At 36.7% G+C, this 16,653-nt stretch overlaps 1 protein-coding gene and 4 long non-coding RNA genes across 20 annotated transcripts in view; 3 read left to right on the top strand and 2 right to left on the bottom strand.

Moving 5' to 3' along the window:
• The window catches only part of LOC100576882, a 30,452-nt gene that overhangs the window by 3,976 nt on the left and 9,823 nt on the right, over window positions 1–16,653 (top strand). The window contains exons 2-3 of the mRNA XM_006566073.3: window positions 15,778–15,997; window positions 16,297–16,509. Of these exons, the coding sequence (XP_006566136.2) occupies window positions 15,778–15,997; window positions 16,297–16,509 (433 nt within the window). The remainder of the gene's footprint in view (window positions 1–15,777; window positions 15,998–16,296; window positions 16,510–16,653) is intronic.
• On the bottom strand, window positions 1,656–10,603 carry LOC102654089. Of its 16 annotated transcripts, XR_003305391.1 has the most exons (14): window positions 10,304–10,318; window positions 9,702–10,087; window positions 9,381–9,599; window positions 8,787–9,112; window positions 8,330–8,588; window positions 8,007–8,163; window positions 7,716–7,912; window positions 6,936–7,094; window positions 5,714–6,017; window positions 5,482–5,614; window positions 2,793–5,388; window positions 2,408–2,582; window positions 1,995–2,330; window positions 1,656–1,926 (listed from the first exon to the last, which is right to left on the bottom strand). It is a non-coding gene; the product is annotated as an uncharacterized LOC102654089 (long non-coding RNA). The 16 variants fall into 16 exon arrangements; XR_003305387.1 differs by adding an exon at window positions 10,480–10,603 and having other exon boundaries at window positions 2,793–6,017; window positions 10,304–10,407; XR_001704410.2 differs by having other exon boundaries at window positions 5,482–6,017.
• LOC100578366 lies at window positions 4,568–7,136 on the top strand. The gene is made up of 2 exons (XR_120289.4): window positions 4,568–4,667; window positions 6,204–7,136. It is a non-coding gene; the product is annotated as an uncharacterized LOC100578366 (long non-coding RNA).
• LOC107965050 lies at window positions 10,777–12,634 on the top strand. Its single transcript, XR_001704424.2, has 3 exons — window positions 10,777–11,172; window positions 11,357–11,639; window positions 11,744–12,634. It is a non-coding gene; the product is annotated as an uncharacterized LOC107965050 (long non-coding RNA).
• Window positions 14,645–15,771, bottom strand: LOC107965051. The gene is made up of 2 exons (XR_003305402.1): window positions 15,570–15,771; window positions 14,645–15,483 (listed from the first exon to the last, which is right to left on the bottom strand). It is a non-coding gene; the product is annotated as an uncharacterized LOC107965051 (long non-coding RNA).

Below are 16,653 nucleotides of genomic sequence, written 5' to 3'. Positions count from 1 at the left end.
CTTCCTTATCGATCTCCCTCTTTTTCCAACGAGTTCGTGCAATTATTTTTTAACCTAATTTTCTCCCTTTTTATCGTATAGGAAATCAATTTCCAGATATTCCAGTGCGTTGAACATTGCGTCACACGTTATCAGTCACGTGTCGTGCTTTTATATCGCTTCTTTTTTTTTTTTCTTTTTTCTTATTGAAATTTACTTACGCGATTCACGCGAAGAATGGAACCTTGGCTCGAGAATTTTCGCTGCTTCAATTTATGGATTTTTTTTTTTTTTTTTACTCTTCCATTGCATTAAGATGAATAAAATGAATAAAAATGGACGATTAAAAATAATCATCGACTCTTAAAGAAATCGCGATCCAAGAAATCCGATAGGATTTAACGGGATTTAAATTCGAGGATTGAAAGGTCGCAAAGTGCAGGTGCACGGAATAGAATGACCGGCGCAGCTGCAGCTGCAGTTGCAGGCAGCCAGGTCATTGCTACTCTCTCCTCTGAATCTAGCGCCGGCGCTTACGCGTACGCGTTGCTTCGCTCAACCTCTGTGTATATACGTACGATGGAGATGGCAGGCAAAGTATACACACGGATTGTCAGAGGCAGAGGGAAATCCTAACCTTGTTAATGGCCCGTTGTCCCTTCTCGAAACCGCTGTCCGAATGACGGATCGTTTTGTTTGATAACGATTACCTTTGGAAATTGAACGTAACGCACGTCAAACTTGCGACCGTTTCCAAGTTTTGAACGAAAGTATCAGAGGTTATGTGCTCGTTCGGTTGACACTTATAAACCACCTTGCTGATGTAAAAGAGAATGTTAAAGAGAGAAAGATTAATAAATTGTCGTTTCGAGTTTGATTTCGTTAAAAAAAGAAAAAGAACGCGACACGAAATGCGCCTCTCCAATCTAATCGTTCATTATTTGCTACATGTATGTAGATATGTATATACATATGTATATACACGCGCGTATGAACACGTTGACGCGCACGAAGTGGTTTAATGATTAAACGTCAAGTATAGTCAACCGTCGCTGGCGAAACTGGTTGCTTATGGCAGCTTAGTTTGCTTATGACTTGTTTGCAACAGCGAATTAACTCTTACGAATAACTATTAATTTCGGTGGAAAAAGAAAGTATACGCGTGAAAAATATTAATATAATTTCTACTCTTTTAAAAATAATCCTCCATCCACAGGGGATACGGTTTTATTCCACATAACGGATTGGAAATGTATCTATTGAAATCGGCAGGCGACGTTTGCCGAGTTAAAAATGAGAAAGTGGTAGGTGGGAAGAAAAACTTGGGCGGGAAATGAAAAAACGTTTTGCGAGGAGTAGGGAGAAAGAAGGGGAAAAATGATGTGAGTGAGAGAGTGAGAGAGAGAGAGAGATGCTGAAGAAAGCGAATAATTTAGTCGAACGTTCCTTGGGGGAAACTTGATGCTGCAAAAAATGTTGGGAAATGTGGAGAGGATATACGATACACGATATTAAGATTAAGTTTCTTCCCACCTTTTACCAAACGAACTTCTCTTCGACAACTTGGAATATTTTCTTTCCCTTCGTTATCGGTTCGAAACGTGCACTCTTTAAAATTGTCAAATAATAAACGAATAAAATATTCGACGGGAATTCAATGGCAAGAATAACAACGATTTTCGATCGAGATCGTTTTGTACGATAGTACAAAAAGCTGTTTATGGTTGGTTACATTTTTGGAGAATGATTATTACCGATGAATAATATACGCAGTTGCAAGCTGTCCGATGCAGTATACGGCCACTCCTATTCCTCGTTCGTTTCGTATGTATATATCTCTGAATATCCACATGGATAGGCGCGTGTATAAATGTATAGGTCGCGTGTCCTGTGCAAGTTATGCATACATGTTATTCAACGACACGGTGTTGGTGTCTCGGTTCTCGTCTAGAATTCGATGTAGGTGGACACTTGGGGTAATTGGTAACAAACTATGCGGATGAATGTGACTCTACCAGCATATTCCTTATTATCCCGATGAGCTAGGTGTTTCCTTCGAGTATCTCGTTTCCGATACGCGTTCTATATATCCTCCTTTGTCCGGAATTTCCCCTCATTTGTGCGCATCGATGTTTCTCGTCAAGTATGCTCATTGAATAATTAAACGGAATTCTTCGAAGTTGTTCCCTCGTATCGTTGAGTAACGAAATTTCCTGAAATAAAGTTGTTTATTTTTTTCTTTTCAAGAAATTTGTTTGTCAACAATTGCCGACAAAAAATACTTTCTTTGGATTCTTTGGAGGTTATGATTACATGACGTGACGTCGTAGGTTATAAATCATCGTAAAGTCCTGAAAGAAAAATATAAGAGCTATATTATTTTTAAAATATATATCTATTATGATAATTTTTTGTAAAATATAAATACAAAATAATCCAATACGTGACGTTTCCCGCTGAAACTTTAATCTTTTATACAGTGATGTATCGAGTGTCGATTGCAGTCGCTATACATTATGAGAAAACAATGGCTTCGTTGCTCTGTCGTTTCAACTTTCATACTGAATGTATCGATTGTAAATGCGTCATAAAAGCTTCGCGACCTGCAATTAGCGTAATCACGTTTACTATCATGGATCGAAAATTTTTTATCTTTTCAACGTATTGATAATATCATAATTGTGCATATGTCACGTATGCCGTGAAAATAAGATCGATCACTCGTTAGATTTTATTAAAATTTATTAAAATTAGAAATTCAAGTTATGCACAGTTTGAAATATCAAGAAATTTTGCGCATGTTTTAACCTAACCTAAAATATGCATTTCTCGAGTTACTCAAAATAGTCTCTAGTTTCCAAATCGTAAACATTCAATCTTACAGGAAACCATTTTTCTTAAAATTGTAATTCGTTTTTTTATTGAAGAAAATGTGTGCGATAAATGCGCAAAATTTTTCGTTGCAATAACAAGTCGACGAGACTGGTTGTCCCCGATAAATCTTTAAGCGGTTAAATCGAGTTTTCACGGTGATGAAGTGTAACTAATGTGTCAACCCGAGTCTCTCGATCGATCGTTTTAATGAAGGCGAATTAATTAACAAAATTGACGTCAAGACGTCAAAGTGGGATCGTCGCTGTGCGAGTTCGGGCGAGTCACCGCGAGTCGATACATTGTTCTTCGATATCTCTAAATAAAAATCCGTAATAATTTCGGCCAATCGGAAGACGGAACAAGGTGAGATGAGGTTAGGTTAGATTATATTAGATTAAGTGAAAAATTAATGCATCAGTTTCGTATCAAGTTTTCGTATTATTGAAGTACACAGGACAAATTCCTTTCTTTTCATATCCGATTTTATATTTCGATCTCTTAAAGCTATTCGCGATTGTTATACGTTATCAGTGACATTCAGCGACAATTCAAATAATCGGACATTTTGTTTCTATAAACAAATTTTATTGTAATATTGTAATTTAAAAAAAAAATGGTTTCACTTTCTGTTGTATAAAGTTAATAATCGAAACCGTATGTTGCGTCGAAGAAATAAAAGAATAAAATGTGCGTTCCTGAGCGTCTCTCGGCCCTTGGCTTGGGGCAAATTCGAATCGAAAAGAGTCGAGGGAAGAGGAAAGTAGTAGAGAAAAAGAGGAATCGGAGGGGTTGCCCTGAGGGTTGGGATGGACGAAGGATGGTCGCGGAGAGGGGATCGCGGCAGGAGAAAGGGGCGGGAGGATGCAAGGTGCAATCAATAGCGAGATTGCCCTCGCTCGGTAGCTACTCAACGCCAATAGAGGGACGTTATAGACACGGGCGTAGAGCTGTTACGATTGCAGATTCACTGCTCTGTATTTGGGTTCTACGTAATTTAAACGTGCCATCGCGTGTCTAAGATATCCCTGTTAAAACTTTTCGTTTAGAGAATCGCTATCGCTATAAAGTTATGATCGTGATCATTCCAAGTTAGATATTTGGTTAGGATTTAATACGATATCGATCATTACTTTAATCGGTATCTCAGTCATTGCTCTCCATCGTACAATTTTTAAAAAAATATTTTATCATTATCATTGCAAAATACTATTTCTTCTTTATTCCTTTCCTCTAATCACATAGAGTTCATATAAAAATAACATCAAAATAGTTTTCACTCGAGAAGAAATTCGCGTGCGAGATCTAGCTGAGCTGCCATTTCGTAACTGTTTCAAGTACCTATTATTCTACTCTCTACTTTAACGTTACGAGTGCTCGAGAATTGTGCTGTACAGCTTCTTTCCGTGTCAAGATTTCGCGGAAACTTAAGCGAAACATCCTTTCAATCGAAATTTAAAATCTTTTAAATTTCTTATCCTCTCCATTCGATCTTTTTATCTTATTTTCTATCCCGATTTCCATTTCTCTTTCCTCTTGTTATTTTTTCCGAAGCAAGATAGAAAAATCTCGCAACGTTTGTAGGAGAAATTTCAAGCAAACTTAAAAGAGAATAATGCTTACACCGAAAGAAAGAATAAAAAAAAAAAATCAATCTCTAAGAAAGGGAAAAACAGATTTCTATACAATAGTCTATCTTTCTTATTATTCGATGATATTACGACAAGTGCAAGAAGGTAAAAATCGTGCATTGGGAAAATCCTCGAAGAAAACAACCATCCTGACCTACATGGCATACTCTCAGATAAAATTGGAAGGTAGTATCATAGTATTCAATTTACTTTTACCAATCTTTTTTTTTTCTCACATACTTACCGCAATTTTTCCACATTATGTTCCTTCACGCGATATTTCAAAGAGTACTCGCTTCTACTTTCACACTTTCAGATACAAGTATCCTCTCTCTTTCCATACCATGTCTAAATAAGAGGATTAAAAGCTTGATACCTCTATTACGAAAAAATCAACTTTCCTCGATACTTTTTTCTTCCTCATTTTTCTTTTTCATTATTCAGTTTCTCCTTGTCAATGTTCTGACGTTTCGGTAAAAAAAAAAAAAAAAATATATCGAAAATTAAATCGAAAATTGGCCGAAAGTGCATGCTATCTGATCCATCTTCGATATTACGAACTACCGCATGAACTGTTATTCCTATTTATAGAATTTCCTTCCATTTTCTCTTCCTCCAATATTATACATGTTCGACTCTCTCGCGAGTTTCCTTCTCCTGTTTGGGTATTGACCATTGTTTTGCAAATCGAATGATGAAATTCGGCCATAGTATAGGTAAATAGTTTGCGAAATATACTTTCGACGAGATATCTATTGTAATATCGATCGTAATGGCGGTGCCACGTGTCTAGAAGTTCCACCAAATCGATATTCCAGGTCCTGTTGTAAAATATCGACTGATACTACTGAACTATACACAGTACGTTTAGATGCATTCTGTTCTTATTTTATTTTCGACGAGTGTTCTTCGAGGACATTTAAGGTCATAAAAAAAAAAGAAAAACTTATCGATAAAACTTTCTATTCTCTTCAAGAAAATTTCACTTTCCTTTCGTTACCTTGAACATTCCAATCATTTGTACCATTCTTCAATTTTCTTCAAAGTTGTATTTTTTTCGTTTCTTCCAATGTATTAATCGTCGAGAAAAAAATTACAATCATTTTATGTAGTTGTCTTGACTCTAATTAAGCCTGAAAAATGTAATTGATAATGTCTGATCGACATGTATACACACACGTGTCTGAGCATAACTGTACCACTTCATTTAATCTAAGTAGATACTTGGATACCTGACTGGGAAAACGCTACATTATAGTATATGATGAGGTGATGAAATATGTAGTAAGAACTCTTCATCTTTATTTCAATATTCATGGTTACTTCTAACACGTTTAAGTAAATTGTTTGAATAATTTATGTCTATCTTCAAAATAAAGTTTTTTCTTCTCTCTTTTTTAATTTTTAATCATTTTCAAGAATTTCTCAACTAGATGTTTAATTGAAAAATTTCCCAGTTATTCAAATTTTCCATGATTTAAAAAAACACAATGATTTTTGAATCTGAATAGATATAATATTCCGTAGTCTTTTAACCTGCGAAATTGAAATTTTTTATTAGAAAAAATTTTACCAGAAAAATTTTTTATAAGAAAAAAAAATAATCGATAAATTGTTATAATAAATGAAAGCATTCATTTGATAAATTTACACGTGGATTGAATTCCATGTTTTGTTTTCCTTTCAAGAAATGATGATATTTTTTCCTCTCCTTTCTTTCAGTTATACCCATAAAATTCTCTTTCTCTTCTTTTTTGAATGAGAAAGTTTTTTAAAACTAAAGATAGAAAAGTTCGAAGGAAGAAAGCTTCTTTTTTGGTTGGATAAAATTTTTGAAAAGGATGCAGAAACAAAAGTGGGAAGAGAAGACGAAAGAGTTACATGTATGGAAGTTGAAGGACCAAAAGAAGAAACGAAAGTATAGAGAATCGGATAACAGAGAAGTAAAAAGTAGGGGGGGGAACGATAAGAGAAGAAAACTGGAGGAGAGTTCTAGTTCCATGTGGATGGGATACGGATCAATATCGCAGAGGTTGAAGCATCTTTCGGTTAAGATTCCTTCAGTTTAGGACGAAGGAACTGATTCGACAAAGAAGAAGTATGAAATAAAATTCTTTTTATTCTCGTGTCCTCATTATCCCCAGTCTATTTCTTCTCTACCTCTGTTCATTCTATATGTAATGAATGATCTATATTCAGAGGGAATATAGTTATACATATCTGTATCTAATTATATTTAAGTTTTATACTAGATATATACAGATTAAACAATAAACGAATAAAATATTTTTTGAAATTTCAATAGACATGGAATAGAAGGGGATAGAATCCGTAAACAATCGGTTCTCGTCTCCGTGTGACCCAGCGGGTAAAAGACTTTTCTCGATCGATACGGTGAAGCAACGTAGAAAAGAGGAAAAGTTTTAATACGTTATACGAATTATCCTATTTTACCTTTATGTATCCAAATATACTTCGCCCTTATTTCCGTTTATTTATCGATCAAATTTCTATTCATAGTTTTCATCGTTAAAAAAGATTACTTCTATTAAAATTTTTCAGGAATTAGAAAACCGTTTTGCACGATTTATTGCAATATCGGGTCGAGTTTGGCTGCAACAAAGAAATGATAAATAAATGATAGATTATACACGATGTTGAAGTTTGATCATTCAAGATATTGTACCCTTTTGCAACGATGTCTCCATATTTACCACATACCCATTTACCAGATACCTTTACGGTTACCTTTGCACCATGATAAGCATTTATCATCGCTATGAAAACAAAGAACCTTTTCACATAGTCAAAGATACAAGATGAAACGGGTTGTGTTACGGAAATTAGGCTTTTCTATCGTAAAACGAATGTTTTCGTTCAATCAGAAGAAAACGATACGTCGATGAAAGAAACATTCTCTCGCATCGCGTTAATTAGAAGAAAAACGAGCATTGTTCGATTCAAATATCTTTTAACTAATAAAACTTTGTTTAATCGAAGATAACGTTTTTTTTTCCCCGATTATGTTGAATGGCGATGATTAAAATAGGCTAAGGTCAGAATTGCACATTAGGAGTGTGAAAACAATATTTGATCGTGTGAAACAACAGTGAAGCGACAAAGGCGTGGCAAATTTTTTTTCTTTGCCTCGCCTTATCGAAAGAAAAAGCGTAATTTCTTCGAGACAACGTTGAAAGCGAGAAGGTTAGCAATAACATGGTTTTTCCGTGATACCATAGCAGAGGATGAGAGAAGAAACTGTGTTAGGTTATATAGGATCGATGATGCGAGGAGCGTCTGGGGAATACCAGACCGTATGGCTATTGTTACTCTCTGGTCTCTCCCTAAAAATTAGAAACTTTCCTCCTTCGACCACTAGAGGTAACCACTTGTGAAATTCATCTCGAAAATCGTTCCTTTTTCTTATCTTCCTAAAAACAATCTTCTATTAATTACAAGCTAAATAGACTTACATAACTGTGTGAAATTTTCAGTGAGCGAAGGGAAATAAATCGATTTTGTTACCACCAGGATCCAGCTTGATTGATAAGCTAGCTTATATATCCAGGAACTTTTTCCAAGAGTGTTATCTTGTTCGGTTTAATATCGCCTCGATACCATAGATCTTCACCGGTAACGTCTTGTCGTTCTTTTTTTCAGTTTCTTTTCCTTCCTCTACGTCCTACAAAATTAATTTTCAGTGTATCGTATATCGCATGTATCGTTCTCACCCCGAATCGATTTCCTGTCTGTTCATTGTCTGCTACGTGGATATTTTTTAAATTCAATAAAAAAGATGGAAGGAAATGACGAATGTCTGAGAATGGTACGGATATATTTAGTTATACCTCAATTTCTGATTTAGCTCCCTGGCGATATTTCCAATATAGACACACTCGTTTGTTCGTAAATATTCGAAAAGTTCTATCTGGAAATACCTAAGGGAACGCGGGTCCTTTCAAATCGAAGCCAGTTAAAGTTCGGTCAGTATTCAGGTACGAATGATTTCAAGAAAATAGGACGACCATGTTTAGAAACTTCATCCTTATTGCAAACATTCGCTAAACCCTGCAGTAAGGCACAGAGATTATTCGTTTCGATGCAAACCTATAAAAGATAAAATTGTGAGATTATTGAAAGGAGGGAAATAACCTTTTTTTTTTTATCAAGAATTTTTCGCGTTATTGATCGTAAAAAAAAATTAGTGAATCGATTAATAATTAGAAATTATACAATGCATGTATATAAGTATGCATATTTATCTGTACATTCGTTATTTCAATGCACGTCCTTAAATTCTCTCACCGGGGTAAACCTAAGTCACGTGGCTACATCACGTTGCCACCGCATCCGTATTCATCCTTCTTTCGATTATTGATTCTCATTTCACGTTCTGGTCTCTTTAACGCAAATAGCTAAAACATAACCACCAACGCGATCTCTGAATCGATTTCAATAATCTTGTTTCTCTTTTTTTTGCCGTGAAAATAACAAATATGTTTAATTTTTAAAAATTTTTTTCTCTTCTTCTTTTAAATTCTTCATACTTCACTTCTTCAATTCTTTATATTAATACGATTTTGTCACAGCGACACTTTGAGACGCATAACGAAAAGATTATTCTAATATTCCTGTAGAAAATATAATCAATTTATATATTATGATATATTAAGATAAATAAATACAAAAAAATAAATTTACTAAAAATAACTAATTAACCTAAAAACATTTTACGACCTACATTGAGAACCACTGCTTTATTAAGTAAATTAGGAAATATATAAATGAAAATCGTTTCGTTCTATAGACAATGAAAATAATATTTCGCATTAATGCGAAAATACGTTATACTTCTTATAAAATGCTCGTTCTTATATAAGATTTTTTGATATACATTACACGAATTTTTAACGAATTCTCGTCACACGATTTCTCTTTGTTTGGCTAAATGCCTATTGTCTTTTTCAACGGAATTGCTGCTTGATTGTTACCAGTCCCAAGTGGGATTCGAACGATGCTCTCGGTGATTGCTAGCTCTCTTTCCCTTGGGTAGTTTTTACGAGACTACAACAGCATCGTTGCAGTCCTTTGAGATAGAGAATACCATGATCTATTAACCTTTTCACGGATAATAAAAATCGTAATTTTTGCTCATATATCGAAAGATAAAAAGATAAAATTAAGATAAATTAAAAAAAAGTAGAATAGAATTATTCTTACCTTTGAATATTAAGAATCGGAAAAAAATTGAAACTTAATTTAATTTCGATATTTTTAATTTCGATCATTTTTAAAGGTTATGTTTCAATATAAACCATAAAAATCGTTAGAATACAAGTCTTCAATTTTCACATAAGTCGGATATCGAAGATTCTCCAGTCTCTTTGTCAATCGTTGAAATTCATTACGGCTTGTATGTATACCGTAATACAGAAGTTTAATAAGCGGACGCGTTTACGACCGATATATGTACGAGTACTTACATCGTTTGACATAAACGGGTTCACTTAACGACCGTGACACGAATATGTGCCGCCCTCTGTTTATAATCCTATTATATTCCTAATATATCAATTCTAATAAAATCATATTGAATCGAATTGTTTCTAAAAAAAAAAGCCATAAAAATAATTAACTATTTTTCTTTTTTTTTATTTTCATACTCTTTCGATTTACTATGTATCACGATTTATATAAATCGAATCACAAGCTCTGTTTTGTAAAGAAAAATTAAACAAAAGCTCGACAAATTGTTCGTTAATTAGAACTTAACGGGATGAAACCGGCGAAAAAAGAAAAAACGTTGTGTTCACGAGGCATACTTTATCACTCTTTGTTCGGAGTTATTCGAGCCTTTGTGCGGCCAGAGAAGCGACACTTGCTACCGGCTGTCTTCCAAGCAATTGTCTCGGTAAGAAGTAGTGCCCTGTCAAGATATAAGGGTGTAACTGCATGTTTTTTCCGTTTGTCGGAGGATTACTCGTAAAATTGCACCTACTTGAAAAAAGAAGTGCAAAGATCTTGAGAAACCACATTAGTGATAGTGGCAACAATCAGATAATTTTTTTCATTGCCAAAAAACTAATTATTAAATATAACTTTGTTCTTTTGATATTCGTTACTTTATAATAAACTTTTTATGATAATCGATGATGTGTTCCAATTAAAAAGTAAAAATTTTAACGTCACCCAATAGGATAATTATATGAAGTATGGTCTAAACAAGCGAACAACTTAATCGATATATCGATATATCGCTTTTGTTTCCTGAAACAACTTCACTCAAATGCCATTGGTCGATTTAGTTCGTATATAATTTTAATTTTTGTGTGAAATAAAACAAAAACTTATTTTTGTATATAATTAACAAAGGTTCGTTTAAAAAAAAATACTGATCTGGAAAATCGAACAGTGTTTTCATTTTCTAAGTAAAATTAATTGAGATTCGACGCGTAGCAATCGAGTAACCAGAAATATTGAAATTCGGATGTGTTCGAATGTGATATGAGTGTATCTATCCGTTAATGAAATCTATGCATACATATAACATATAAATTTATACTCGATCAAATTTCGAATATGGTATATTGGAAAAAGTCGATCATGAAAGAAAAAAATCAATATTTGTCAACATTTTCTTGATTGTATCATAACCATACATTTCCTCCGAATACTCATCGAACATTTGACAGTACGTTTCGAGATGAATTTACATTTTTATTATAATACGATATTCATGTTAATTAACGTTTGTATCTTTAAGTAAATGTTTTAATTCTTAATATTTTATTCTTATTTTTAACATTAAATCTTTTCTTTTTATTTAATAATCTTTTAACGTCATTTAATCATGTTTAATCAATTCTAATTCAAAGAAAGGTGTATAGTTTATCACATCAACGTTACAAATATCTCCATTTTTCGATTGATTCTGGAAAGAAAAGGTGCTTGAACATTGTACTATACGAAACCGTTTATTCAAGACTATCGTAGTTAAGTGAAACAATACATGAAAAAAGGCGAGAGAAGAAGTGTTACCTATTAGTAGAGTGAAACAATAGGCGGACTAATTAATAGGAAAGTCCTTAAAACCGTTGATTGGTGGTCTAATATGAGGACGCATTTTTAACGTAGAAAAAGGAATCGTTGCAAAAAAAGGTATTAAGCAAAATAGTTAGAAACTTTTTATAATTGGGATATTTAAAAAAAAACAAATTCGTTAATCGTTAACGGATTAAAAAGTTTATGTTTTAAAATTACAGTATCCAACCATTTAACGTATATTCACGCATGTGATCCATCAATGGGATAATTTAAAAATGTAATTAATAATATACACGGTGAAAAGATGATCAAGGACGAAAATACGATGAGCGATCGCGGAAAATATGAACGCGCAAAAGTAGGATTAACGAGTGATAGAGGAGGAAACCACGACGACGAGCTTGCAGAAAGTATAGGAGGACGTGGAAGCTGGTTCGAGGAGGGGTAGGATTTGGGGTAGCATTGCTAGTACGGTGGCACAGATATGGGCCAGGTAACCAGGTCACCGCGACTAAGGGCATTGCTTTTGCAACCGCTAACCACCACCGCCACCACCGTCACCGTCACCCCATTTGAGCTGTTCTAACCTTCCCCGCTCCTCTTCTCTCCTTTTCTTTTTTCATCCTCTCTCTCTCTCTCTCTCTCTCTTTTCCTTCCTTCTTCCATCCGCTACTCGATACACGACGAAACGACAAACGACACAGAACATTAAGAACAACGCAGTTCCACCTCTCTGGATCTCCAATAGGCATCTACCACTTTGTTCCTCGGTGTTCTGTCACTCGTTGCACCTCTCCTTTCAATTCCCGCGCTCTTATTTCTTTTCATTCTTTCTCCCATCTTTTCTGCCGGTCTTCCCGTTCCTCCGGAGAGAAAGATACTTTCTTTAATTCCACCGAGTGATTCGAGAGATTCGGAAGAGATTTCAAACAGTTATATTGTACAATGGTTTTTCAATAGAATTTATCGTGGCATTTGTTTTCTTTGAAAATTATTGTATTATATATTTAAATTGTAAAAAAGAAGGAATTGTCACAGAGAGCTATCCAAATCATCGTTTAATAATTTTCATCCATTATTTTTTTTGATTTTTTTCTTGTTACACGATGATCATCGACGACGATCATCATTGTTTCTCAATGTATTCAGTTTAGTTAATAAAATCCTTTTTCTCGTTAATAAACGAATATCCATCCGTGTCTTTTTTTTTTTTTACAATTATACAAACTACAAACGATATCAAAAGTTTCGAATATCAGAAGAAATGAATGATTCTCTTGCTATTTGCGATTTTAAAAAACTGTCCATTTCCTCCCCGTTTAATCTCCAAATCCAACGTATCCTTCTTCTTGCTCTGGACTCTCTGTTGGAGGTAATTAATCTGGCGTACCCGCCAAGTATGGCACTCGTGGCCTGAAAAGCTCGTTCATGAGCCAAGTACGAGGTAAACGAGAAACACCACCAGAATCGAGGGTACGGTTTCCGGTTCCATGAGCGCCATTTGAAAATTTCCCACCGGGAGATTGGCACGTACCTACGCTAGGTCAACTTGAAGATTCCTCTCCTCGCTTGTGTCACGGTCGCCGCGATCGAGATTCTCATTCAAAAAAAAAAAAAAAACAAACGCGTTCGAATTTTCGGCCGATCTTAAATCGATTTTAATTAAATTGTTATTCGTCGAGATAGCGACGGCGGACTCGTTTAAAAAAAAAAAAAAAAAAGAGAAAAGAAGAAGAAGAAGAAGAAGAAGAATCGTTCGGGCAAAGAGCATTACTAATTTCAAGCCCCCTCGTCTTTGATCTCGACGGCCTGACCGAGACAAAGGATTACTCCAACGTATTCCGAAAAGAGGGATAAATTAATGTCACGAATCCGGAGTGAACAATGACAGGCCGAATTACAGATCGCGTCTCTGTGTAATGCGCCACACTCTGTGCCACACATCTGTGTGCGCGTGCACACTCTCCGTATGCGAATACGGAGTGGGGGGAAAAATACGCGAGGACACGCGCGCACACGTGTCCGTTCAACTGTGTTCGCGTGTTATATCATCTATATATCGGGAGGGGGGAGGGGGAGGGGGAAGGAAGGAAAGTAGAACGAGAAGAAAAGGAATTTGGAGTCGATATACATTAGTCCCGGTGAAAAGAAATTAAATACGCGGTCCATCACCGGGATGAAATGTACCTCGTCATCGCGAGTTTGTTGCGAACAAAACGAATCATTCATCCGACTGTTGTATCCGATTTCCGATTTCTTTTCCTTCTTCTCTTTCCATCCTCGAATTCAATTTCTCTCCCTTCACACACGCGTGAATTTTTTTTCCAATCGCGCATCATTCGCGAATTAAGAATCCCCTCCCTCTCCTCCCCTCTTCGTGATTTGCACGATTTAACCACGGACCAAGGATTTGGAATGGGAATAGATTGATACCAATGGATGCTTTCGTATAATTCATCGAACACGAGGGACAATGGTAGGGAGGAAATGGGAAAATGACGTATTGTTTGAAAGTTTTGCTTCGTTACAGGGAGAGGGGGAGGGGAGAGGTGCTCGAGTGATCGAGTCGCGAACGACGTGAGACGTGAGGGGAGGAGGGAGGGAGGCGACGAGACGTTGCAGGTGGTGGAGGGGGAGGGAGTAGAGAGGAGGGTGCCGCATCTGGCTCGAACGTAGCTCGGCAGAGGTTGGGAGGGAATTGGGTCAACCAACTTGGAGTGTACTTCAGGTGTAGCTACCTATCTGCCCATCTTCCGACCCACGCCATTCTACCATTCTTACCGAAAAAAGAAGGAAAGAGGAAAAAAGAATCCATCTCTCCTTTCGCTCCTCGTTAACTGTGCGACGAACCGAGGCAATCGATTCGACGGACGGATCCATCTCGAGTCGAAACTTTTGCAGGGCCTCTCGTCTCGTGCCCTATCTTCGACCATTCGCGCGCGTGGCGACACGGGCGACACGGATGATGTGTCCCAATTAGAAAATACGAATTTCAATGTCGCGCGACGTGTCGGGCAACCGCAGATGGCGCGAAGAACGCATAACCTAATAAACGCGTCTCGAAGCGTCTTCATTTCTTTTTTTCTTGTAAGAGGTCTTGCAATTTTTTTTTTCTTCTTTTTTTTTTTTCACGCTTTTGGCTAATCTCGTTTCAAGTCAGCGATTTCCTTAAAAATCTTACCGATGCAGATAGGATAGGAGGAGTTATCCTCGCGTTAACTGAAGTTGGCACAGGTACAAACTATCGACTCTCGAGATCGATTCGAGTGAAAAAGTAGCATATATTAATCGAAATCGAAACGATACATCACAATGGAAGCAATATTGGAATTTTTGGAACGCACTTCTCTCCGGATTGAAAAAATATATATATGTATATATTTTGAAACGAGATTTTGAAACGTTCATTTTTTTCTTTTTTTCAAAATTTTGTGGAAAAACGTGACTCCGCAACGTGACAAGGATTAATCGTGGAGCGTGGTAAATGTCCTTTGGGAATCCATGAACTGTTTACTGGAAATGGGCAATTCCTAAACTGCAGCCAATTGTGCAGTTTTGCCACACGAATCGATTAAGCGAGACTTGGATAATCGGGCAATAATCGCGCGATACTCTCGACTCGAATCTTCGTGAGAGGAATCGTGAAGGGGCGGAGAGGAGTTCTTTGAAGGATTAGTTCAGAGATTATCGCAGATTATCGAGTACATAACGAGATAAATAACGTAGAATTTATTCTTTCAATTCTTGTTATCGAGCGTATTTATGAATTTCGTTTCGCCAAGGGAGAAGAAGGCAGGCCAAGGATACGGGAGGAGGGCGGGTAACTGTTCCATGTTCCCCTTTCTTTACGGCTTTGCACGTTGAAATACTTAATAAAGCGGCGAGGAGAGAGGCGAAATAATGAATACGAATAGAGGGCGGCCGAGGATAAGTTGCCACTGTGAATAAAAGGGTTTTCCTGCAACCAGAGTGTAATTATAACACGCTCTTCAGAGGATGCGCAGTAAGGGTAATATTTAAAGTATATGTAGGTCAGCCACTGACCTGCCTTATTGCCTGTTCCGACCTCTGATCGTTTCAAATATTACAACCCCGAAAACGGGTGGGCGGGTCCGGATGATATTTCCTTTTTCCTTTCCTTCTCGATTCCATCTTTCGAATATCGTTTAATTTGTTATCAATGTTATATTAATTCAGTCGTCGATTAAAACTGGTTGAAAGAGAAATTGATCGATTCTTCCATTGATTGCAGGAAGCGTATAGAAAATGGGTGTGCAGCTCCCTGGTGCCTTACTTTGCTCATGGGGAACCGCAGGACTTGAACAGCTCCAACAGCTGGGCAGGAAGCAGACTCAGGCCCTGCCGATCCTTTTGCCAATCCGTGGAGCAACGTTGCCCTTACTTACTCCCGGGCGACCGTGCCCCCTCCTACCCCACGCAATACGCCGGTGAACCCACTTTCCTTTGCAGAGGTAACTCTTTAATTCGTTAAAATCATCTCGACTATCACACGCAAAACATACGCATACGTCACTGACTTATTAACAGTAGGTAATATAATATATAAACTGAAAAAATATTAACACAAAAATATTAAGGGTAATAATATTTTTGGCACCCTTTTAATTCACCGTTCAACGAAGGAAGGAAGGAAGGAAGGAGGAAGAAAGGAAATGAAATCGAATTCTGTGTCTATATACGCGTGGATGGGATGAAACGATAATTTTTAATGTGATTTGTAGAAAAAAAAGAAAAAACGGAATGATTTCAGATCCAAATATACCCGAGACCGGAGAACAGGCAGCAAGAGCGTTGCACAGCAACGAGGAGAACGAGTGTTGCTTCCACGCGTGTTCCGAGGAGTTGGCCGGATCGGGTATCTGCGCGAATTGCACGAATCAGGTGCTACGGAGGCGCGGGAAGAGCTACGATCCTCCAACGGCTCCCTATTGCGAGGTTAATTGCACTCAACCGGCTTCCACGGGTACGTTCCCTTTCTACTTTTCCGACATATGATATCTTGACGCGAGAAAATGTAACATGGATAACTCTCGATCGTGCGCGATTCCATTGAAGCGAGAGAATTGTGAAACTCTCCGATTCGATCCGATATCCGTTCGTTAATATC

This window comes from Apis mellifera, linkage group LG10 (genome assembly GCF_003254395.2).
Source record: "Apis mellifera strain DH4 linkage group LG10, Amel_HAv3.1, whole genome shotgun sequence".
Classification (NCBI taxonomy): Eukaryota; Metazoa; Arthropoda; class Insecta; order Hymenoptera; family Apidae; genus Apis; species Apis mellifera.
The sequence above is the reverse complement of the archived record's forward strand: the minus strand, read 5'-3'. Positions and strand labels throughout refer to the sequence as shown.